Source organism: Protopterus annectens, chromosome 2.part0, assembly GCF_019279795.1.
Source record: "Protopterus annectens isolate FY-2018-M chromosome 2.part0, PAN1.0, whole genome shotgun sequence".
NCBI lineage: Eukaryota > Metazoa > Chordata > Ceratodontiformes > Protopteridae > Protopterus > Protopterus annectens.
Window position 1 is genome coordinate 1,379,456,106 of NC_056728.1, and position 24,845 is coordinate 1,379,480,950.

The following is a 24,845-nucleotide window of genomic DNA, read 5'->3' on the forward strand; positions in this document are numbered from 1 at the left end:
GTGTGTGTGTGTGTGTGTGTATTTATATATACATATATACACATACACACCACACATCTGTGTTTGTTGTAAAGTATCAAATTCCATCTCCCTACAGGAGAACTGTTGGAGTTATCCAGTCAAATAGCTATTAAGACAACTGTCCATTTTGATTAGCTTGTAGAGAAGTACAGAGTAGGAATTTTGCTCCTCCCTTTTATTTTTCAAGAAAGGTAGCAATGTGCAGTTATTCCCTTCTTTTACTTTCTTCACTTTCCATGGCCCCCCCTTCATCCACTCTCTGTCCCTATAAAATGCGTCTGCTAAGGTCACTGGCTGATGCTTGGTAGGAATCAGTGCTTGAGTCACGCATTTGATTCTCCGCACTTCTGGTATTCAGCTCATCCGAAGTAATGCATTGTAGCCTAAAACACAGAGGCCCTGTGATCGTCTGACTGCTGCAGGGTGCACTGCAGCTGTGCACGTCATGTAGCATGTTCCATCTCAGATATAGATTTTCTGAAATGGGAAACATCAGATAGTGAGCAGTGTTAAAACAACTAGTTAGCTGGATGAAGGCAAAACTAAAAAATAACCCAAGGGGACTGCTGCATGCCCATTCTGGGTGCACAACAAGAGGGACATGGATTTCAGGTATTCAAAAGGCAAACAGACTGTAGTTCTCAAGAAACTCAGAATCAGTTTACTAGACTGAGCAGTCTGCCATTAGCAATAAGACTGGTGTGGGCTTTGGCAGTGCAGTGGGTCAGAGCCTAAGGATTAAGGAACAAACGTATTACTTCAAAACCAATGAAATCAAGCCCATTGTGCAGTGTGTAGCAGAGAGAAGGGTGATGAGACACATCTGAAAGAATTCTGCATATGTTGAGATGAAGAGACCCTTCTGTGATTGTACTTTCTTGTTTTGCAGGAACAACATATGTTTACTTTCTTATTTAAGTCAAATTCTTGTGCTAGCTACTGTTAATATAAACCTTTAAAAAGGAACATTGGTGCTGTGATTGATTTACATAATCTGAGTCATATAATTAGATCAGTGGTGGAGAACCAATAGTCGAATGGTACAGCACTTCACGTTATGTGAGTGAAGCATTTGGCATACAAAACTTGCACACGTTTTACTTCGGAATACAGATTTGGGGATACTGGTTAAAACGGACCACTCGTGGTGTACAATATCCGCGCATGAACACAGTAACATTCACAAATGAGACAGACTGAGTTAAGTGTAGCCAGATGTTATGTGGGCTATGTTCTTACACAAAGCAAAGAATAGGAATGTCTTTAGGATGTGCTTGTGACATATTACAATTTAATTTTAAGAGGTGATCCATGGTATTTCACAGGTGACTACCTCTATATTGCATTTGCACTGCACTGTGCTTGTGAAATTGTCTCACTTTTGTCTAAACGCATCAACAAATCATTCAGTAAGAGCTTTTAGATTTTACAGTATTGTGAATTACTTGTGTTAGGAATAATCCATGACTGTGCATGTATTAGGATTTAACCATGGTTGATACGGTTTTATCATGAAGGAAGAGTATGAGTGATTAAATAAAGGCAACCATGGCTAAGTCCTGATGTACCTACACACAGGAATGGATCATTGCTGTTATACAACAGCATTATTTTAAAAATAAATTACCTACCTTTCTTAAATAATGTGCTTGTATAACGGAACTTTGCTGTTTGTCCTCTTTTCTGTATAAAAGCTGAAGTACTGTACATGCGTATGGCGCATCTGCATGCTTGCACATCGCATCAGTTCAGTGCAAGGGACAGAATGGAGGAGACAGCGACTCTGTAGCACTGTTTTTATTTCTGGGTTACATTCTGGCTGTTTTAGTAAAAAATAAGAACAAAGTTGTGGGAAGAACAATGCTTGTGCACTTTACAAAAAAACTGGAGGGACTGCAGAAATATGAGGAAACTCAGAGACATTCTGCAGATTTGTTGACAGTTCCCAGGTAAAACGTTTCAGTTTGTCCTCATTTTCTAGTATTCTTCATAAAATATGTTAAGAGTAGGTAATCAAGCATATATCAATGGAAAGTCTGTCTGCTGAAGAATATTTGAATGGCCAGATATATCCTCCATTTACAATGGGCACTCTGACTATGCCATTTAGTCAGCATGCCTGTTTTTGCATAATTGTGAGGTTTTAATGTATAATAGCATAGATGTTTTAGTAGAAATGACAGTTTGATTATTAAATATAAAACAATAAAAAAGACTAAGCACATTTCAGAAAGTGTCACTGTATAGGAAAGTCATTCAGCTGAGAATTCTTTTTCCATTTCATACATACTGTTTCTGATTGACTACAGTTATTTAAGTATTGGCATTTTATCTCAAGCCATTGAAAACTAGCTAACAAACACCACTTGTTAAACTTTCAAAGAGACTGCAAAAATCTTATTGTATTGGCTTGCAGGATTATTTTCTTTTTTTTTTTTCTCACCATCTGCTTCATATTTTCTGATTTTCTGATTAAATATCTTTAACCAATATTGCAGCAATTTGACTGCAGTAAAAACAAATATTTCTCATCTACAAGTGTGTGTTGTTATAGTCTTAGCTTCACTCCTGAAGGCACTGCACAAATCTTGTCTGATGTAAGGGATAATAAATCAGCAAAAAAAAAAAGAATAAACCATTAGAGCATGCTGGCAGTCCTATTATATTATGCTCAGTCATGAGAAAGAGCAACCTTACTATAAAGAAGTGGGTAGCATTCTTTGGGAACCCGTATTAGGGTCTGTAGATTGCTGTCAGCATGTATGTTTTCCTTCTTCCTTAACAGTTTGAAGACAAGCTTTACAAATAAAATTAACACAGACGATAGCTTCAAATTCAAATGACATATAGATGGAGTGAGTCTTGGCAGATAACTGCAAACTTTTTTTTGAGAAAACTATCCAGTGCTTGAAACCTTGAAAAATTCTACATCCCTTTCTAACATGCAGGTTTTCATCTAAAATGAGGGACTGCCATCGGGAAGTCCTATAGCTGGGTTTATCCTGTTTCCCCAATCACAATTCAGCAGTTTTTATTTGAAGATCCCTCGTCGTGGGATGCACAAGTCCCATGCTGATACTAAAGGTTGATGCTATTTACTTAGCGTTACATCTCACCTAAACCCTGGGCTGCCAGTTATCTCCTTTACTTGCACAGGTCAAATCTTGATCCTGATGCAAGTAGTTGAAAAAAAGTGTTCATTAAAGTAAATAGGCCTAAAAGAGCTTTTTGTCAATCTTATATACTGAAAAGTAATAGATAAACAACATTTTAAGAAATGATGTAGTATATGCATATTTACCTTATAAAGTGAAAAGTAATATATGAGCAAGAAGAAAAGAATCCTGAGTACGAAATGTGTATTTAAGCAAGTGCTTTTAGTACAATCATTCGAAGGAAAGGAGGGCAGAGAGTAGAGCAAGAGAGTTACAGCATCACGTGTAACCACAAGTTCAAACCCAGCTCATCTGACGGTAACATTTTGCACCATGTTTAAATGCTTAAATCTTCAGAGATGTACCTCAGGTTATACAGGGTCATTTCCAAAGTACTCTAAATGGTACACATTTCCATGTTTGTTATTTTGTTAAAGTACAGAAACAAGTCCAAACACTGGCGCAGCTAGGTTATCTTGCGGGGGGAGGGGGGTATCCCAAGAAAAAGTGTCAGATAGAGAGCAGCATTCTGAGATATCAAGAATTTTAGGGCAAAATTTAGTTCTACAAAACCAAATTCCAGCTAGTGAAGTTCTTATAGGGAGACATTATTACAGGAAGACCATGGCAACCAGCAGTGAAGGCACTTTGTTGTAGCCTTGCTCAGGTTTCTGATGAGAGGAAGGGAGGATAGAGACCAGTGAGGAGGTACACAGATTAAAGTCAAAAACGAAGGAAGTATGAAGTGATAACAATGATGGGGAAGTTGAGAAGGAAATATTTTAATTAATTCAGCCTAACAAATGTTTGGTTTGATTAAGATGTGATCTGAAAGCAATACACATTTATCATTTTTAGCTGATTGTTAAGCATTCATACTTGCAGCTTTGTATGTTGTACTTCTTCAATGTAATACTTGTCAGGAAAGCTAATGCTAACTTAGATAAAGGTTGCTTTTGAGTTGAATGATCGAGTAAATTAGCAGTTTCCCTTCCTAAAACTGGCTACATCTGGGAATAAATAGCATAGATTTGGTTTTATTAGCTTTAAGGTTAAGGCCCATACTTGTGAGGCATTGCTGAAGAGACTGAAAATTCTGTTTAGGTTTTGTGGTGGCAGTAGAGAAACAATGAAGTGAATAGGAATGCAGTCAAAGCATCTGCCCATTGAGTGAGATGTGATGCTGTAAGGTGGCTTAGCATATCTTGAACAAATATGAACAGGAGTGGACAGAGAGCAGAGTCCTGTGGCACTTACACATTCAACTAGGAGAGATTGAGACATGGCCCTGTGAAATCTGGCAGATCTCTCTTTCTCTAACTTTCGGGACAGTATAGCTCATGAACCACCAGCACTGGTGGGAAGCCCTAGTGAAGATGGCACACCAAATAATGTAGTTTGGCATGTAGTGTGAAAATTCCTTGACAAGTCTAGAAAATGAGCATCGACAGCTCGGGCTGTTGTGAATGTGCTTTACCATGTCAATATAGCTAGTATGTGCACCATGCTTTGCAGTTAAATCGTATTACACTTCTAATTTATGTATGAGCTGAGTAGAAATTGAAGGAGCTGACAGCGAGCACACATTTTCAGAACTTTTAAAAACAAGTGATAGGAGTCCAGTGGGCTAATCATCATCATTTAAGGTTGCCTTTTATACAAGGGTACAACCAGGACCTGTTTTCAGATGGCAGGGAGATACCTTTCCTTGGCAAAATATTTGATTAGATATTATACTGTAAGAGCAATAGAGCCTTTGCAACAATATTCAAGGACACTGGGAGGAGATTATGTGAGATAGATGACTTAAGTTTAAATTTTAGTAGGTGCTCACAGTGTGCACTGAGATATAAAAATTGGCAAAGGGTGCACTGCTGTGAGTACTGAAGTACCAGCTTGTTCAGATTTCTAGTCCGGGAACAAGTTATGTAATATATGATGAACGTAATGAAAGAATTGGTCAGCTACTACTGCATTGTCAGTTAGGTGAGGGATGGAAGTGGGGTATTGTTATGTCCTAGATGGAGGAGTTGCCCTAAAATATTGCAGAACTTCTTGGCGGTTAGAAGCATGTGGTCTCTTTTTGCATAAATGACAACAGTCATAACTTTTGTTATGTGTCTGCTGTAATGTGGGTTATTGCTATTACACAGTGGTCTATTTTGGTCTTGGGATAAACAATCCACATCTGGGTCGTAGATGACATAAGAGTTTTGAGCTCAGAGACGATCCACGGAAGATGAACTTTGATGTGCCTCTTTTACTTCTACTGTGTAAGAATGATATACAATCACTTATGTGGCATAACCTCAATCATAAATCCTCAAAACCCACCCCTTTTATGTACAGTGTAATGTGACAGCTGAAAAGAAGCATTTTGTTTCTTGCATTAAGGCAATTCTGCCCCCCCACAAACACAGGATGAAGAAGCATTTTTTCAAAAGGACAGTGTAATTTATGATGGAGAGGAAGTTGCAATTAAAATGGCTCAGTGCGTCATCAAAAGGTAGTTTGAATAATATAGACCAGTCATAGCAGTTCTTAGCTGGAAAGTGAAGGCAGACAAATCAAAACTTCTCACGTTCCTAGAAAGGTGGAATTTTTTTTTTTTTTATTTGTTTTTTTAGAGTATAACACTTGTGCAAGTGGCCCTTTTTCAAGCCAGGTTGCAGGAACTATTCATGATTGTACAGAGTATGGTTTCAACATTCTGTGAAATATTAATTATAAAATATGTAGAGGAAACATGTATGATGATCAGCAGGGACAAGTATACATTGTGTTAGTCTATTAGTTTCAAATGGCAAAAGACATGAGATGTTGCTAATTGTCTCCAAAATTATGCTACAAGAAGCCATATTATGTGGAACGTTGATGATACTCCAGTCCAAAGGCACTTTGGAGCACTTGACAGTCCTAATGGTAAGAGATGTGATCTGACTGAGACACCACAGCTGGACTTGCATACCTCTCAACCTGCAGACATTGAAAACTGGGACAAAGGCCCTTGAAATGTGGGTACATCCAGCAAAAAAAATCTAGACATCTAATTAGTATAAAATGTGAATATCATATAGTACGTATCTCTTCCTGATTCCAGTAGGAATAAAGGATATTGCTCAAAAACGTGTTAAAAACATAAAGTAACAAAAGATGTTGGAAATAGATAAGCAAGTTATCAAAAAATAATGTGTAAAATCTACAAACTTTAATGAACAGTATTGCAAAATTGTACCACACACTGCAATTTATGGTTGCATCTGAAAAAAGGAAATGTGAGACATATGCCCTTTTTAAAGTACTGTTGCCACTAGCATATTGGTCATGTAGTGTGTTTTTTATGTGTAGTAGACAGCTTCAAAATGTACGTGTAATGAGGGGGATTAAAAAAATTTTTGAAGGGAAAAATCAAGCCTGAAAACAGGGACATACCTTCCAAAATATGCACATCCTTTTCAGGGATAAATCTTGCCTGAGAATAGGAACATTCCTCCAAAATAAGGACAGTTGAGAGGTCTGCTGGAGTGAGTCCAGCTATTTTCATCTGTGGCCTGTTTCCACCCTATGTTGCGATCTTCCAGAAAGATACAGTCTGTACCAACAGTTGATCAAAACTAGTGAAAGGCTTGGTTTACTATGGCTTACCAGATAGTTTTAGTAGAAGTAGAAGCAACTGGGCTAATAGAAAAATAATTTCCAAACATTATTTAAATAAGGTACCATTACTAGTAACTCAGCAGGAACTGGAAAAGGTGGCAGTTCAGGGGACATTGCAGGTAGTGAGAAGCACACTCTTAGCATACATTAAATATTGAAGCAATACTAATTGTATGAATTTAACTATATCCTAATAAGGTATGGGTTTCATTCCTGTTACAGTACTAAAAATCGTAAACATTTGGAGAAACACAAAAGGCAAAAATGTACTGACAGACCACAGTAAGAATGGTTACTCATCATGATGTCTACCAAACAGATTTCCTTTTTGTAGACAGCTGAATTTGTGATTTAGGTATAGGGTAGGTGAAGCTGCTGTCATAGAAACAATATGTTTGAGTTCCTAGACTTTAGGAATCATTTTTATTAGGTAATTGGTTGATATGATCAGAAAAGCTAAAAGATGGGTCTTTCCATATGTCAAGGTCCTTAATCAAATCCACAGTTCACTGTATGCTATATTAAATGTCCACTCTTTAGTCTACTTCTCCAATCTCAGATGCTTAAATGTTGATGTATTTATCAGCATATTATTCTCGTGTGCCCAAATGGTCAATTTAGTCAAGTTCTTTTGCAGGCATGTCTGTAACAGAAATAATCAATTTACCCATTTTCAAGTCATATGCACATAGAATATAGAATACATCAGGTGAAAAAGCTAGATCTGAGAGATATACCCTGATAAGTATATGGCTAGGACAGAGCTTTGTGGGGCAGCATGACTGTAGCCTAGAATTTCACCTGTCAAAATGCTGTATGGTATTTGCCATATCCTATTTGGAAGCCATGCAGCTATCTGTCTCATCACAATTACATTAGTACCTAATCATTTTTTAACCATTGTATTGTGCCTGACCCTAACAAAGGCTGAAAATAATTCTCTATAAATGACATCCTAGCACACTTTTTGATTTATGGATGTAATTATGATATTATTATAGAACATCATGTTATAAGTATAGACTTATTTTCAATATATGCATGCTGGTATATGGTTTCAAGTCCCATCCTTTCTGGTTTTGTCAATAATGTATCCAAAATAACTTTCTCCATTATTATTCCAAAAGAAAATAAACTAGTAGGTCTGTATGACTCTGGGTTTGTCCTGTCCCCTTTCCCTTTAAAGATAGGATTAACAAGTATATCTCTCCAATGTTGAGGAACCTTCCCACACTTAAATAACCTAGTGAATAACATATATAAAGGTATGTAAGTTCACATCGCAGTATTCTCAGGCCATTATTACTGATTTTGTCTCCTCACTATGTTTCGTTAGAGCTCACTTTGCATAATACTCTTCAGTTCATTTCAGTATCTGAAGTTACCTAGATGTTACTAGCACAATTTATCTCCCCTTTTGTAGGGCCAAATTGTTTTGCATAAGATTTTGTGACTATATCTAAAATTTGTTGTTTTTGAGAATAAAAGTTTATTGATTTGTATGCCTTTACTCCTACCACATATTATATATCACCACATGTGAAATATGTTAAAGTTACCCAGTGCAGTACTGATAATTACCTTATATGTTGTTGTTCTTCTTTTGGATTTTCCCGGTTAGGGGTTGCCACAGCGGAACTCCGGTCCACTAATGAGTGGCAGTAGATTTTTTATGGGTGCCGAGTTGCCAGCTCGATGTCCAACCTTCAGCAAAGGCACGCCCATTCTACGCATGTCTTTCGAATGCCACTCGACCGCGAGGAGGACATGCAGACTCCACACAGAGAAGGCGCACCAGCCGAGAATTGAACGGGAGAACCTCTTGCTGTGAGGCAACAACGTTACCGCTGCACCACTACGGCTTGCTTGTATAAAGTAGTAAAAACAGAATGCACTCCGTTTTAGCCTAGCTGCAGGACATTACACTCTGCCACTGCAGGTAGCTCAAAAATGAGCATAGTTAGTTTGTGGGAACTTGTATGGGTAATTATTTGTACTTACCACTTGTTAGTTGTGTGTTTTCTGTGTACTGATTTCTGCATACCTGTAATATGTTTTTAATTACTTACTGTACTATACTTATAGTGCTGTTTTAGTTTTACTGTGCTGTACCATCATTAGCCCAGTCATAGCCGAAAAACATCCTAGATCAGTCCACCCACCAGGTTAACAAATTTAAACAAATACAAATGTTTCCTAGCCAAACATACTAAAGTCACAAATCAAAAAATGTAACCTGCCATAAAAACAGTTTGCAGCATTTGCTTCTTCATTAATTTACCACATACTAGAAGACGTCATTGAAGCTTATTCCTCAGTGCCAATACTATTAATGCCAGCTTAAGGGCCTCCCTACTATTGCCCACCCACAGTAAGCTATTAAAAAAGAAACTAAAAGATCACACTCCAAAGTAGCACAAGACATTTCTTTGCACCAATGCTTTGAGAAAGCTGAGTCTGGAATAAAATGTTCTATTTCTGTTTCTCCTAGAATGATGTTTATGAGAAGATTGTTGTCAGAGCATCTGATACTTGAAAGATAAATAAAGTGAAGAAATTTCTAATCACAACTTCACAGTGCATGCAACATAGTCTTAAAATGTACGACTAGTTGGCAATGGTTACTTTTAACTTGCAGGCATAAATCACTTGCATACCTTACTGTATGGAAAGCAAATGCAAGTTAAATCTGCTTGCTGTAAGTAACTAATATCATTTCAGTGTACTAAACTCTAATCCTAAAATTCCTTACCTAAACCTAATTCCAATTCTCAATCCCTAATTGTAGAATTCCAACACTAACTCTAATCCCTAAACCCCGTAGCTAACCCTAAAACTCCCTCCCTCACCCTAATCATAAAACCCCACCCTAGCCCTGACCTTAAATTATGTCCCTAACCCTAATCTTAAACGCCCTCCCTAATCCTAAAATTCCATCCCAAACCCGAATCCCAGTCCTCTTCCATAACTCTAAAATTCCATCCCTAAACCTAATCAAAGGCCCCCTCCACAGCCGTAAAACTCCAACTTAAACATTAACTGTAAAACCCTATGATTAGCCCTAAAAGTCTAACCTGAACCTCCCACTTTACCTCAAAATAAAATAAAGTGAACTGGCAACCTACAATGCATGTACCTCCCATTTTAGCCCAAGTTGCCCACTGTTGTTTGTGTTGGCATAACTTTCAGTTACTTCTGTACAGCCTGTCTCTGCATACAATGAGTGACCATGGCTGACAAATGAAACAAGCAAAATATAAGAAGCACATTCCTTGGTTTTTAATGAACTGTACTTTGTTACTGACTATAAATGCTCAGTGGCAACAGCTACTAGAAAAATACATTACAATGCTGATTTTGTTTTTTGCAAAACAGCAGTTGCTTTAGATTATGAGTCTGAGCAAGATACTGAGGAGACTTCTGGTGTTGATATTGTAAGGTTTCAAGTGCAGAGAAAAAGAATCCTGCTCGCTTAAAATACAGTGCTTGCAAATGAAAGTAACCATTTGAATGGCTGACCATCATTATTTAAAATGTCTGACTACTATTAAATACTCATTTTATGTCTAATCTGTTTCAGCTGAAATATTTAACTGCTGTGAAATATTCCGCTGATGCCTTTCTTCATGCATATTGAATCAGCTTCTTGTCTCATTTTGGTATGAAAAATGCTTTACTCTTACTTTAAATAGGTTTTATGTTTCTGAGTAAAAACAACTGCAAAAGACTTATTTAATTTTTTACATGTAGAATGCTAGAGCAAGAGAGTTGTATTAGGGGCATAGAAGAAGTATGTTTAGAAGTGTGGACTTCATATTTCACCTGTTCCTTTCGCTACTATAGTTTTAATGTTCAGGTTTTGATCATCAAGCGTCTGTCCAGACAAGAAGCATTGTAATCAGTTCCAGCCACTGTGCACCATTGCAGGGACCTGCTAGAGTTTTCCTAAAGTATTTCTGGGCTTTAAGTGTACATAACATGCAGTGGAATTTAACAAGAACTCATTGTAGCTTGATACGGGTACCCATTCCATAACATGAATCCTGGCATGCTGTGATTGGCTGGTAATACTCCACTGACAAAAAAAATGAGTATTCCTAAAAAGAATGCTGAGATGATTTTAAACAGAAGAGTGGATGTTCATCATTAGGTCATTGATGCAGTAATATAAAGCTACATGGTACATATCCTGCCAAGGATCAGATGTTTGAGCAGTATACAAGAGCTTTAGGCACCTTCCTCATGCACCATTTGTCCAAGAAAGCATGAGTGTGTCCTGATATAAATGCAGATGTGCGGGCGCCAAAATTCAGAATTTACTTGCCATTGAAGATTGAAGTTTCAGTAGTCGCTTGTTCAACTTTTGGGCAGATAAGTACCCTCTAGGGGACTTTTCTTTTGTTTTTTGAATTTACATTTATGAGAAATTTTCTATGTCTAGGAAAAAAGAGAAGTGTCTATTTGGCCATCAGATTCCTTATTAAAGATTCCCATACAGCCTGTTTGGTTGTCTAGCAGAGACTCACAATGCCCACTTCTGTCAGATTTGCATGTCATTCAACCCCCGATAATTGGCTTAACAGCCTTAACATTTTACTCAAGAATCAGTGGTTGTACGCTGTTATCCATTCATCGCCGCAGTCCAGCTTAACTTGCTCAGACTTCTCCCCTTCTGATTCTGAAGCAAAGAAAGTCTACAAAAGAGGCTTCTGAATTATTTCTGCCTTTGGCTTATTTTCACTGGTCTACAACAGACCTCTCTTCACTGGTCTACAACAGATGACTCCACTCTACACTTGTCAGACTTCTTTGACTGTCTATTGGATGCTTCTGACCTTTCTGCTACTGTTCTGAGGGATGCCGCAAAGGTTCAGGAGGGTGGAGAATCCTCAAAGACTCAATCATTATAGTCTACACCTCCTGCTTCTTCTCATTTAAAAAGAAAAAAAGTCTTCTTCAGATAGCAGCAACCAACTTGTAGATCCTAGTGGGGCTTCTTTTGCCAGAAAATCCAGTTTTAAACAGTTAACCAGTTCTAATGCTGTCAGACAAGGATGGAAGAGCATTTGATAGGTATGGAAAAAGTATATGCATCATCTACCTTAGCCTTTAGGATAGCAAATTGTTAGTTTTAACTTGGCCAATGATATTTAATCATTTAATTATATACTTATGTTCTGCATCTCTAAGAAATGTGCAGATCTTAGGTTACAAAAACAACTGCAATTAAAAAATTTTTGCTGTAAAGGCAACGCAGAAAGGCATCTTCACTAAGATAGTACTTTTCATCAGGGAGAAATCAAAGTTATGGAATCAAACAGGAAGACTGCTCAGTGTATGCAACAGAAGCATGGTGAATTACATGCCTGACGACACTCTCCAGTCTTTTGTCATTTCCAGTAGAAGAGCACTTTAACAGACTTCTCCAAAGCATGAAGACTTCAGTTCATTAAGTACTCTTATTTATGCCAAACACCAAAAAACACAAGAACAACCAAAAAACAGAGAAATAAACCAAACTCGAAAATACACTGGAAAAAACAAGTGCTCTCAACTCAGATATTTCCAGTGTATTTTCAAGTACTCTTATTTGTGGATGACTGAAAAACATCTACTACTTTTGGTATAGTTGGATGCATTAAAGCACAATCATAACGCAGTCAGAACATATGCCATGCATTTGTACCACTTACATTACCCATCTGATTCCAACTACAATTACATGACAAACAATTTGCCTCACTGGTTACTTAAAGCATGTGAAAGCAGAGTAGTGCTCACTTAATTCTACTTCTATTTCAGTTACTGCTGCATTCTGTAAGTAATCTTTTGTTGTATCCATAAATATTGGCATAGTAATATTACAATCCACTAGCAGACAGCATCTCTATTTTAATCATGTTTTGTGCAGCTTAGTATTTAAAATTTCGGGGCTGAGTGGCATGATGTGGGTTTTGTAGGATTTTTGTGAAACAGTGAGGAGTTTTATTTTGGTTTCTGTGTTTCTCAAGTCAGGTGCATTTCCACTTATTATTTTAAACAGTATAATGCAGCAGACAGGGTGTAGGAACACTTTGTTTTTGCCCTTTTTCTGCAGCTGTGCAACTGTAGAATTACCATATTTAAGTAAAGGGATCAGGGGTGTCAAAACTCCTAGTTTCACTTTTACAAAGTTTTTGATTTTGAGTTACTTGATTTTGATGTTTCATTTTTAATGGACTCTGCATTAGTGTTCTTGCTGATTTGTCCTGAATCTACATGGCAGTATTGTTCAATGTGTTATATAACGTTTTGTTTTATGTAGTATCAACACATACTACTGTGCAAACAATAATCATGAGAGGACCTGTATCAGCCACATTTGACAGTCAGGGATGTAATAAAGTACAAGGCCAGCAGTTAAGTGCTTTTAGCCCCAGTGGTGCATCAGATGTGTCTAGTGCACATACCTGTGTGCCTTATTGTGGCCAACAGTTAAGTGCTTTTAGCCCCAGAGGTGCATCATATGTGTCTGATGCACATACCCGTGTGGCTTATTGTGCCTTATTCTTTATTTAGAAAAGCAGTCATAAGCTAATAAAGTGCTTATCTTTATTATTTTATTTTGTAGTCCTCTTTCAGTCTGTAGAAATAATTCAAAAAGTATTTTGCAAACAACTTATGTTTTCCAGTGTCACTTAATACTCTTGCCAACAGAAATAACTTTCTACATGGTTTGGGCCACTAGAATGAAAGTGGATCAGTGCCATTGTCATTCTGAAGCCTAAAAAAAAACGACAACTGCCCCCTTTCACATAAACCTGGAATTTGTTCAGCTCTTGTCCTTTTAATTAACAGTGTTCAGCTTAGCATTTTTCAAGCTATAACTTTCCATGGTTTTGTGAGACCAAACTTCTGTAACAATATAAAAAAAAAAAAAAATGAATGTGCCTTGTTTTGGGATGAAAATGCATGTAAGAAAAGCTTGTGAAATTAAGAAGCTTAATGGTAGTGCAGATGAACATATTTATGAACATATTTGGAGTCTGGTGCCATCTACAAAGTACAAGATTTTAACCTTCTGCTGTCACTGTCTCACTCTTTCTTTGTTATTGTTTTTTATTTCTAACTTCCTGTATTATGTCAGTAATGCTTTAAAAGTGGGGCTTATTGAATGTATTCATGAGTAGGGGTGAGGGGGTTTATGTTTCGGCAGCATCTGACATTCAGGAATGTGATGTGTCATAGCTATCAAACTAGAACAATTTCAAGTATCTGGATTCTGGTAAAGAAAGCTTGAGAAATACACTTGTTTATGCCGATGGATAACTGAGCTGCCATTTTAGAGTACTCTCCACAGAAAATGTTAACATACCATGTCACATTGTTCTTCTCTCTCTCTCTCTCTCTCTCTTCCTCCATCTTCTGTCTTTTTCGTAAAGTCCTGTTCTGGATTTTTAATTTATCAGTACTTTAAAACCGTCTCCTCTGCCTGTAACTTTCAGAGATGTCTGACAATATGCAAGCTACTAACAAACAGATGTGAGTGTCATGCTACAAACTCTTCACTGTAATTCTAGATGGGATGTTAAACAGGTATTTGTGAAGCAATGGTTACTTTACTGAGTAGCTAATGAAAAATGCTTGCAGTTATTGATAAATTAGTATGTCAGGTCCAACAGAAAGCAATACCTCCGCAATACAAGAGAACAACTTGCTGGTGTCTTTGAAGAGTCTTAATGCAAATTGCTATTTGCTTTGCCTTACTATGGTATGATATTGGAGCTTTTATTAAAATTTTATCTGTTGATTGCTCGGTCTGATATATGGTTATCATCCAGTCAGACCTGAGTGTGGGTCTTGCCAGTTTTATAAGCTGAGACAACTGGGTAGTTAAAGACAAAAGGAAAAACTGTTGCAAAACACAAAGATACCAAACAGGAACAAAAGGATGAGCCACTCCACAGTAAAAAATGCACCTATTCAGGCCAAATTCAATAAAATCAGTTCTGGACTTTATTGAAGAAAATAAAACAAATGATAAGCGCTTTCGAAAGAAAAATTTTAGAGTGAGTTGGATGAAGTGGTGATGGCTGTACCCAAGGGTGAGAGAGTGGTGATTGGAGCAGATTTCAATGGGCATGTTGGTGAAGGGAACAGAGAGGATGAGGAAGTGATGGGTAGGTATGGTGTTAAGCAAAGGAATGCAGAAGGTCAGATGGTAGTGGATTTTGCGAAAAGGATGGACATGGCTGTGGTGAATACATATTTTAACAAGAGGGAGGAGCATAGGGTGACATACAAGAGTGGAGGAAGATGCACATAGGTGATTATATCTTATGTAGCAGGGCCAGTTTGAAGGAGATTGGAGACTGTAAAGTGGTGATCGGGGAAAGTGTAATTAGGCAGCATAGAATGGTGGTTTGTAGGATGACGTTGGTGAGCAAGAAGAGGAGGAGGAGTGTGAGGGCCGCACCAAGGATCAAATGGTGGCAATTGAAAAAGGGTAATTGTGACGTTGAGTTCAGGGAAGAGTCAAGACAGGCACTGGTTGGCAGTGAAGAGTTACCAAATAGCTGGATAACTACAGCAGAGCTAGTAAGGGAGACTGCTAGAAAGGTGCTTGGGATGACATCTGGACAGAGGAAGGACGACAAGGAGACGTGGTGGTGGAATGAGGAAGTACAGGAGAGTATACAGAGAAAGAGGTTGGCAAAGAAGAAGTGGGATTGTCAGAGAGATGAAGGAAGTAGACAAGAGTATAAGGAGATGAGGTGCATGGCAAAGAGAGAGGTGGCAAAGGCTAAGGATAAGGCATATGAAGAGTTGTATGAAAGGTTGGACACTAAGGAGCGAGAAAAGGATCTGTACCAATTGGCAAGACAGAGGGACCGAACTAGGAAAGGTGTGCAGCAGGTAAAGGTAATAAAGGATAATGAGGGAAACATACTCACAAGTGAGGAGAGTGTGTTGAGCAGATGGAAAGAGTACTTTGAGGGTTTGATGAATGAAGAGAATGAGAGGGAGAGAAGGTTGGATGATGTGTGGATAGTGAATCATGAAGTGCAATGGATTAGCAAGGAGGAAGGAAGGATAGCTATGAAGAGAATGAAGAATGGAAAGGCTGTTGGTCCAGATGACATACCTGTGGAAGCATGGAGGTGTTTAGGTGAAATGGCAGTGGAGTTTCTAACCAGATTGTTTAACGAAATCTTGGAAAGTGAGAGGATGCCTGAAGAATGGATTAAAAGTGTTTTGGTACCAATTTTTAAGAATAAGGGTGATGTGCAGAGCTGTAGTAACTACAGAGGGATTAAATTGATCAGTCACATCATGAAGTTATGGGAAAAAGTAGTGGAAGCTAGGTTAAGAAGGGACGTGATGATTAGTGATCAGCAGTATGGTTTCATGCCAGGAAAGAGCACTAAAGATGCGATGTTTGCTCTGAGAGTGTTGATGGAGAAGTACAGAGAAGGTCAGAAGGAGTTGCATTGTGTTTTTGTAGACTTAGAGAAAGCATATGACAGGGTGCCTAGAAAGGAGTTGTGGTATTGTATGAGGAAGTCGGGAGTGTCAGAGAAGTATGTACGAGTGGTACAGGATATGTATGAGGGTAGTTTGACAGCGGTGAAGTCTGTGATGGGAGTGACGGATGTGTTTAAGGTGGATGTGGGATTACATCAAGGATCAGCTCTGAGCCCTTTCTTATTTGCAGTGGTGATGGACAGGTTGACAGACGAGATCAGACAGGAGTCCCCGTGGACTATGATGTTTGCAGATGACATTGTGATCTGTAGTGAGAGTAGGGAACAGGTGGAGGAGACCCTGGAGAGGTGGAGATATGCTCTAGAGAGAAGAGGAATGAAGGTCAGCAGGACTAAGACAGAATATATGTGTGTGAATGAGAGGGAGGATAGAGAAATGGTGAGGATGCAAGGGAAGGTCTACAAGAGGGTAGTGAGACCAGCTATGTTATATGGGTTGGAGACAGTGGCATTGTCAAAGGCAGGAGTTAGAGCTGGATGTGGCATAGTTAAAGATGTTAAGATTTGCACTGGGTGTGACGAGGGTGGACAGGATTAGGAATAAGTATATTAGAGGGTCAGCCCAGGTTGGAAGGTTTGGAGACAAAGCCAGAGAGGCAAGATTACGTTGGTTTGGACATGTGCTGAGGAGGGATGCTGAGTATATTGGGAAAAAGATGCTAAGGATGAAGCTACCAGGTAACAGGAAAAGAGGAAGGCCTAAGATAAGCTTTATGGATGTGGGGAGAGAGGACATGCAGGTGGTTGGTGTGACAGAGCAAGATGCAGAGGACAGGAAGAAATGGAAACAGATGATCCACTGTGGCGACCCCTAACGGGAACAGCCAAAAGAAGATGATGATAAGCGCTTTTGTCCTGACCACTTCATAACTTCATCAGATAATGAATTCATTTACACAAGCCATTTATATAGTACAGAGGAAACTGGGTAAAACAATCATTAAAAGTTAATAAGTTATTTAAAATGACACACCCCCTTAAAGAAAAATCATGTAAAAAACATGCTTTATATATGAAAACTGGTTAAAATGTAGAAATAAATGTGGAAAATTCAAGTTGTATTCTAAAAACATAATAAAATATATAATTTAATAGTACAGAAGAAATATAATTTTTTTTAAAAGAAACACTGTTATCTTTCTAAAACTTTTAGTTTCAACAGAGATCTAATGGATATGTGCTAATTTAAGCCTGGCCAACTTGATGCATTGAGACGCAGTTGCCAGTAAACCTCTCTCCTTTCTAACAAAAGTGACCAGGCACCACCTCGAGGTTCTGTTGTCAATGACAGTGAAATGAAAAGAGTGACCAGTATTTTCCATAATGTGTTTACTCAGTACATTTGTATCTTTTTTTGATTTTATATCATGCAAATGTTCGTAAATTTGGTTCTTTAATTTACGGTCAGTTTTTCCAATGTAAAAACAGCTACAGCAGTTACAGAGGGCACAATAAATAATCTTTTCAGATCCACAGTTATATTTTTGATGTAATTTCACTTCAATGTTGTTTATCAGAAAAATGCCCCCTTCCTTAATGTGTTTGCAATATTTACACATGCCACACTTTTTCATGTGCCCAACATTATTCACTCCCTTTGGTTTCATCTCAAAAATATTTTTTAAGTTTCTGCCTTTCTTGAATACTATGGTGTCAGTGAAAGGTCTAATAGCTTTCTCTTGGTTTAGAATGGTCCAATTCTTTTCCAAGATTTTCCTTAATGCAAAACTGTCATTGGTATATATAGTAATAAAAGATGTCTTATAGTCCCTTTTAAGTTCTTGATTCTGCACACTTAAAGACTGGGTAAAATTATTGGTATTGGTGATACTGTTATTAGTGTCTGTTATTAAGGGGCTAAAATGCCCTCTCTCCCTTTTATTTACTACCTCTAACATAATGTCAGTAATAAACGTGTACGGGTAGCCTCTTCTTGAAAACATGGCTTTCAAATTGTCACATTCGCTAAGGAAATCATCCATAACAGATACCATTCGGGCTGCCCTCACAAATTGTCCCTTTACCATAGTTTTTTTCTGTTTCATTGGATGTGTACTTGAAAAATGAAGTAAGTAGTTGGAATAGGTTTCCTTTCTGTATATTTTTTAAACAAATTTATTGTTGGTGTGATCTTTAATGAGAAGAAAATTTAGGAAAGGCAGCTAGTCCATACTGTAGTTGTGTGTGAATTTCAAGAAGGTGGTGGTGGAATTCATGTATTATATTAAATCTACTATATGTTCTGGGGGTCCATCCTACAAAATAAAGATATCATCCAAAAAACGGGTGTAGCATTTTACATACTTAACCACTGAACTGTTGAACAAAAACGTCTTTTCCCACTGGGTTACAACAACGTTTGCATATAGACCCTCACATGAGGAACCCATCGCTACACCCGTTTTTTGGATGATATCTTTATTTTGTAGGATGGATCCTACAAAATATTATACTCTGTCATTCCACATAATACAGGTTTAGAATGGTTTTCAGAATACTTATATGAAAAAGGCATTGAGCATATATGTGAACTTTGTTGTGCTCAATGCCTTTTTCATATAAGTATTCTGAAAACCATTCTAAACCTGTATTATGTGGAATGACAGAGTATAAGTCTTTGATATTGATGGTTAAAAGGACATAATGGGTTTGAAATGAGTGTTGTTGATGAGATGTAAGAAACTCCATGAGTCCTTACATATGTGGGTTTCAGAAAAGGCTAGTTCTTTAAGCCTAGTGTCTAAAAGTTTTGCAAGAGGGTGGGTGATAGAACCTTTTGCGTCCACAATGGGCCTCATGGGTGGTTGGTCAAGGTTATTTTGAAATTTTGGTAACCCAAACATCACAGACATTTTGGGATATGGCACAGTGAGATAATTTAACTCATCAATGGTAATGGACCCCTCAATAAACAAATCCTGTAAATAATTTCTAATTAGCCATTTCCAGCAACTTTAATCCTCACCTTCACACCATTATTCAACTATTTGAAAGAATATGTGAACTAGATATCCATAATTTTTAAGGATTAATCAGAAAAGTCAGATGGACAATGATGTGGAGACCATGCTACAAGACATTAAAAGCATTCTTGAATTGGTTAGAATAATGACACCCAACAAGGGTGGAGGTGTAGTTCTTATGAACCAGGTTGATTATGCTAACAAGATGTTGCACATTCTGAATGGGAAGGCATATGCTAAATCCTCCCTTAATGAATTGCACACAGCTTATAATAGAATTAGAAATGATTTACAGGATTTGTTTATTGAGGGGTCCATTACCATTGATGAGTTAAATTATCTCACTGTGTCATATCCCAAAATGTGTCTGATGTTTGGGTTACCAAAACTTCATAAGAACCTTGACCAACCACGCATGAGACCCATTGTGGACACAAAAGGTTCTATCATCCACCCTCTTGCAAAACTTTTAGACATTAGGCTTAAAGAACTTGTTTTTTCTGAAACTCACATATGTAAGGACTCATGGAGTTCTTTACATCTCATCAACAACACTCCATTTCAAACCCATTATGTCCTTTTAAGCATCGATATCAAGGACTTATACTCTGTCATTCCACATAATACAGGTTTAGAATGGTTTTCAGAATACTTATATGAAAAAGGCATTGATCACAACAAAGTTCACGTATATGCACACCTACTTGAACTTGCATTGAAAATCAACTTTATTCTCTTTAATCACAAAATCTATTTGCAACAGGAGGGTGTAGGGATGGGTTCCTCATGTGGGGGTCTATATGCAAACATTGTTGTAACCCAGTGGGAAAAGAAGTTTTTGTTCAACAGTCCAGTGTTTAAGTATGTAAAATGCTACACCCATTTTTTGGACGATATCTTTATTTTGTGGGATGGACCCCCAGAACATATAATAGATTTAATATCATACATGAATTCCACCACCACCTTCTTGAAATTCACACACAACTACAGTATGGACCAGCTGCCTTTCCTAGATGTTCTTCTCATTAAAGATCACACCAACAATAAATTTGTTTCAGAAATATACAGAAAGGAAACCTATTCCAACTCCTTACTTCATTTTTCAAGTACACATCCAATGAAACAGAAAAAAGCTATTGTAAAGGGGCAATATGTGAGGGCGGCCCGAATGGGATCTGTTATAGATGATTTCCTTAGCGAATGTGACAGTTTGAAAGCCATGTTTTCAAGAAGAGGCTACCCATGCAGGTTTATTACTGACATTATGTTAGAGGCAGTAAATAAAAGGGAGAGAGGGCATTTTAACCCCTTAATAACAGACACTGATAACAGCATCACCAATACCAATAATATTACCCAGTCTTTAAGTGTGCAGAATCAAGAACGTAAAAGGGAGTATAAGACATCCTTTATTACTATATATACCATTGACAGTTTTGCATTAAGGAAAATCTTGGAAAAGAATTGGACCATTCTAAACCAAGAAAAAGCCATTAGACCTTTCATTGACTCACACCCCATCATAGTATTCAAGAAAGGCAGAAACTTAAAAAACATTTTTGAGATGAAACCAAAGGGAGTGAATAATGTTGGGCACATGAAAAAGTGTGGCATGTGTAAATATTGCAAACACATTAAGGAAGGGGGCATTTTTCTGATAAACAACATTGAAGTGAAATTACATCAAAAATATAACTGTGGATCTGAAAAGATTATTTATTGTGCCCTCTGTAACTGCTGTAGCTGTTTTTACATTGGAAAAACTGACCGTAAATTAAAGAACCAAATTTACGAACATTTGCATGATATAAAATCAAAAAAAGATACAAATGTACTGAGTAAACACATTATGGAAAATACTGGTCACTCTTTTCATTTCACTGTCATTGACAACAGAACCTCGAGGTGGTGCCTGGTCACTTTTGTTAGAAAGAAGAGAGGTTTACTGGCAACTGCGTCTCAATGCATCAAGTTGGCCAGGCTTAAATGAACACATATCCATTAGCTCTCTGTTGAAACTAAAAGCTTTAGAAAGATAACAGTGTTTATTTTAAAAAAATGTTTATATTTCTTCTGTACTATTAAATTATATATTTTATTATGTTTTTAGAATACAACTTGAATTTTCCACATTTATTTATCCATTTTAACCAGTTTTCATATATAAAGAATGTTTTTTACATGATTTTTCTTTAAGTGGGTGTGTCATTTTAAATAACTTATTAACTTCTAATGATTGTTTTACCCAGTTTCCTCTGTACTATATAAATGGTTTATGTAAATTAAGTCATTATCTGATGAAGTTCTGAAGTGGTCAGGACGAAAGCGCTTATCATTTGTTTTATTTTCTTCAATAAAGTCCAGAATTGGTTTTATTGAATTTGGCCTGAATAGGTGCATTTTTTTACTGTGTAGTGGCTCATCCTTTTATTCCTGTTTGGCTTCTTCATGTTTTACAACTGGGCAGTTATTATCTGTGGCTGCTCATTGTCTTTTACCCTGGACCTTGACCTCACAGGGGTTCCACTGTTAGTTTTTGTGCACAGTTATTTATTTATTTATTTAATGCATGCATTTACTTTTCAAAATCATTTACACTTGTGTATGTAGTATGCTTACATGAAATGGTTTTACAATCTATGAATGTTTGTAACTTTTCTCTTTGGTTTCCCTTATAAACGGACTTTAAAATCAGTGGGATTTCCTGGTTGAAAAAGAAAGGAATAAAAAATAAAATCAAATAATAAAGTTAGTATTGCTACATTTTAAAAAGACCATGTCAAAGTCTGGGTTCAGAAATCACAAAAACGCAAGTTATGGTGATGGTCACTGTTGACGTAACCCCCCCCCCCGAATCCATGTACAAAATGGGAAAAGGGGGACTTGATGCCAACGGCTGAGTTAACACAGACACACACATACACAGAGTACCCTAATATGTCTTTAACTTGGTTTCTCATGTTGCAAACATGATCCCCCACAGCAAGACTTGGGCTGCACAAATTGACACATGAGAAACTCTTCTCATCAGACAGGATGTGTGGGAATGTCTGTGTTGGGTGTCAGAGTTGCTTGTACTGTGAAATAACAAAATAAGAACTGTAGCTCTGACCAATGGGCTTCAGACTTTTCTTTATGGAAAATCCCCACTCATTTTAGGTTTACAATGCAATTTTTTTAAAATTCTGTTTTATTTATTGTTTCTAAAAATATAGACCATACAAAACAGCAGTAAAGCAAATTTTTAAATTTCAGTGTGGTAACCAGAGGGAAAAATAAGCAAGTTATTTTTCAGACTTTAATGATGAATGCAGTGAGAAGACAGAGGGGAAAGATGATGATAAAAAGAAAAAAGCAACGGCAAAAAGGAAAATATGAAATATAGAGATTCAATATTTAGAAATTAAGGGAACAGAGAAAGAAAGGAAACTGTATAAGCTATAAATTTATCTGAGTATGTCCTTATCTCAGCACTTGTAAAGAGCCAGATGTGCATCTCGTAGATGGAAGGTTTAAGGTTCTTTGATTAAAAAAAACACATGGCATAGTGGTGTACTAAATATGTTCTTCATAAAAATGTTTAATTATGTAGCTTTAAGACATTTATTTCACTGCGTGATTTATTTATTTATTTATTACTGACCAGGTAGGTAGAGTGGGACAGAGGTCTGTACTACTAGTGCTGTGTGCCCTGAAAGTTTCAAACAAGAGCATTCTTACCATTTGGTTGCAGTAGAGTTGAAAATATAGCAAATCTCTAAAACATTCCAATCTATCTACAGTACCTCTCTCTCTCTCTCTCTCTCTCTATCTATCTATCTATCTATCTATCTATCTCTCTCTCTCTCTCTCTCTCTATCTATCTAGCTGTCTATGTATCTATCCTCTTATATATCTGCTTAATTTATCTGTCATTCTGCCTTGTCTGCCTGTCTCTTTCTTTCTGTGTATCTGTTTGTGCATATGTATCTATGTGTCTGTAATTTGAGACTTAGGAGCTACTGAGTAAAATATCTTTGTTTCTAGATTGGTTGTGGGAAGGTTTATGGAAATCCACAGTATGACTTAAAAGTTCTGCAACTTAGGGTTAGCTATAAAAATGCCCTGTGGGCTCTAATTATGATGGTGTCACTATATTCTTCCTTTATATTGTAGAGAGGGCTGAAGTCATTCTGATTTATGTCACTCGTCAGATAAGAAAAAAACTCTTTTAACATCACTTTTCATCTCTCTTCTAGGTAAGTAGCTGGGTACAGATATGAAGAACTAAGAGAACAACAACAGTAAATCATCATGTTGCAGAAGGTACAGTACAATACAACTGTTTTCACCGAAATGATTTGCAGCTGTTTTTATGCATGGCTTGTTCCACAGGAGGTAGGACAATTCTCACTACAGAAGGACTGTAAATGCTTTGTTTACAGTCAGGGATGCCCTTGGGAATTGAACACTTTTTTGGCTCAGGAAGAGATTAATTCATTCATTCTATAATCATTGCAAGAAGGTGATGATACAGAACATGCTGTACTGCTGCTGAAGGATGTGTGTTAATGTGCAAAGACCATGAGATCATCTAAATTGACAATGCAGAATTTCCGGTACTTACGTATTATCGCAACCGCCGTCTGTCTGCATGGACTGCATTCTCTTCTTGGCAATGTTCTTCTTTCGGCATTTCCTGGTTAGGGGTCACCACAGTGGAACTCCGGTCTGCTAATGATTGGCAGTAATTTTTTTTTTTTTTTTTTACAGTGCTGAGATGCCAGCTAGATGTCCAACCTTCAACGAAGGCACGCCCTACGCATGTCTTTCGAATGCCACTCAACCGTGGGGAGGATATGCAGACTCCACACAGAAGGCGCTCCAGCCGAAAATCGAACGGGAGAACCTCTTGCTGTGAGGCGACAATGCTACTGCTGCACCACCGTGGCTATTCATATGTTCCATTCCAATTGAAATAACCTGCTGCTTATGATTTCAACATCTAGATGAATTAACCTGCTGGCAAACATTAAAACGAATGATGTTATTCAACTCTTCTGCTTATGTTTTCAACAAGTCTGGGGTTTCTTTTTGGTTTGTTTGTTTTACAAGATATTGTCGTAACCATGTTGAGAGCATAAGCAGAACACTTGCTTTTTTTAAAAGTAATATCGCAACCACTTTATTGATTGGCTGTTATGCAACCACATTTTAGTACGTTTTACTATACTATATTGCTTTGTTTTTACTAAAAAATATAGATTTTATTTTTTATTTTACAGTTAAAGGATTTTTTCTTTTATGACCCTTTTAATATATAGTTTAATGTAGGAAATTGAACATGAAAGACTCTGCAGAATAAGCGTTTTGATGAATATGAAATATTTCTCTAATATTATTATTTAATTTGTATATATTATTGGGAGAAGGTATTGTAATATATATGTTATTTTTTATGTTGCTAGTTGGTGTGTTTTACTGTATATGTTTTCTAAATGTTGACTTCTCGTTGTACTCCTCTGACATCTGCATATACACAC

General features: G+C 37.2%; 1 protein-coding gene across 1 annotated transcript in view; it reads left to right on the forward strand.

The window, feature by feature from the left end:
* Nucleotides 1-24,845, forward strand: part of ANK2 (ankyrin 2) — a 3,034,032-nt gene that overhangs the window by 563,492 nt on the left and 2,445,695 nt on the right. The window contains exon 2 of the mRNA XM_044061567.1: nucleotides 23,562-23,628. Coding sequence (XP_043917502.1) covers nucleotides 23,617-23,628 — 12 coding nt within the window. The 5' untranslated portion in view covers nucleotides 23,562-23,616. The remainder of the gene's footprint in view (nucleotides 1-23,561; nucleotides 23,629-24,845) is intronic.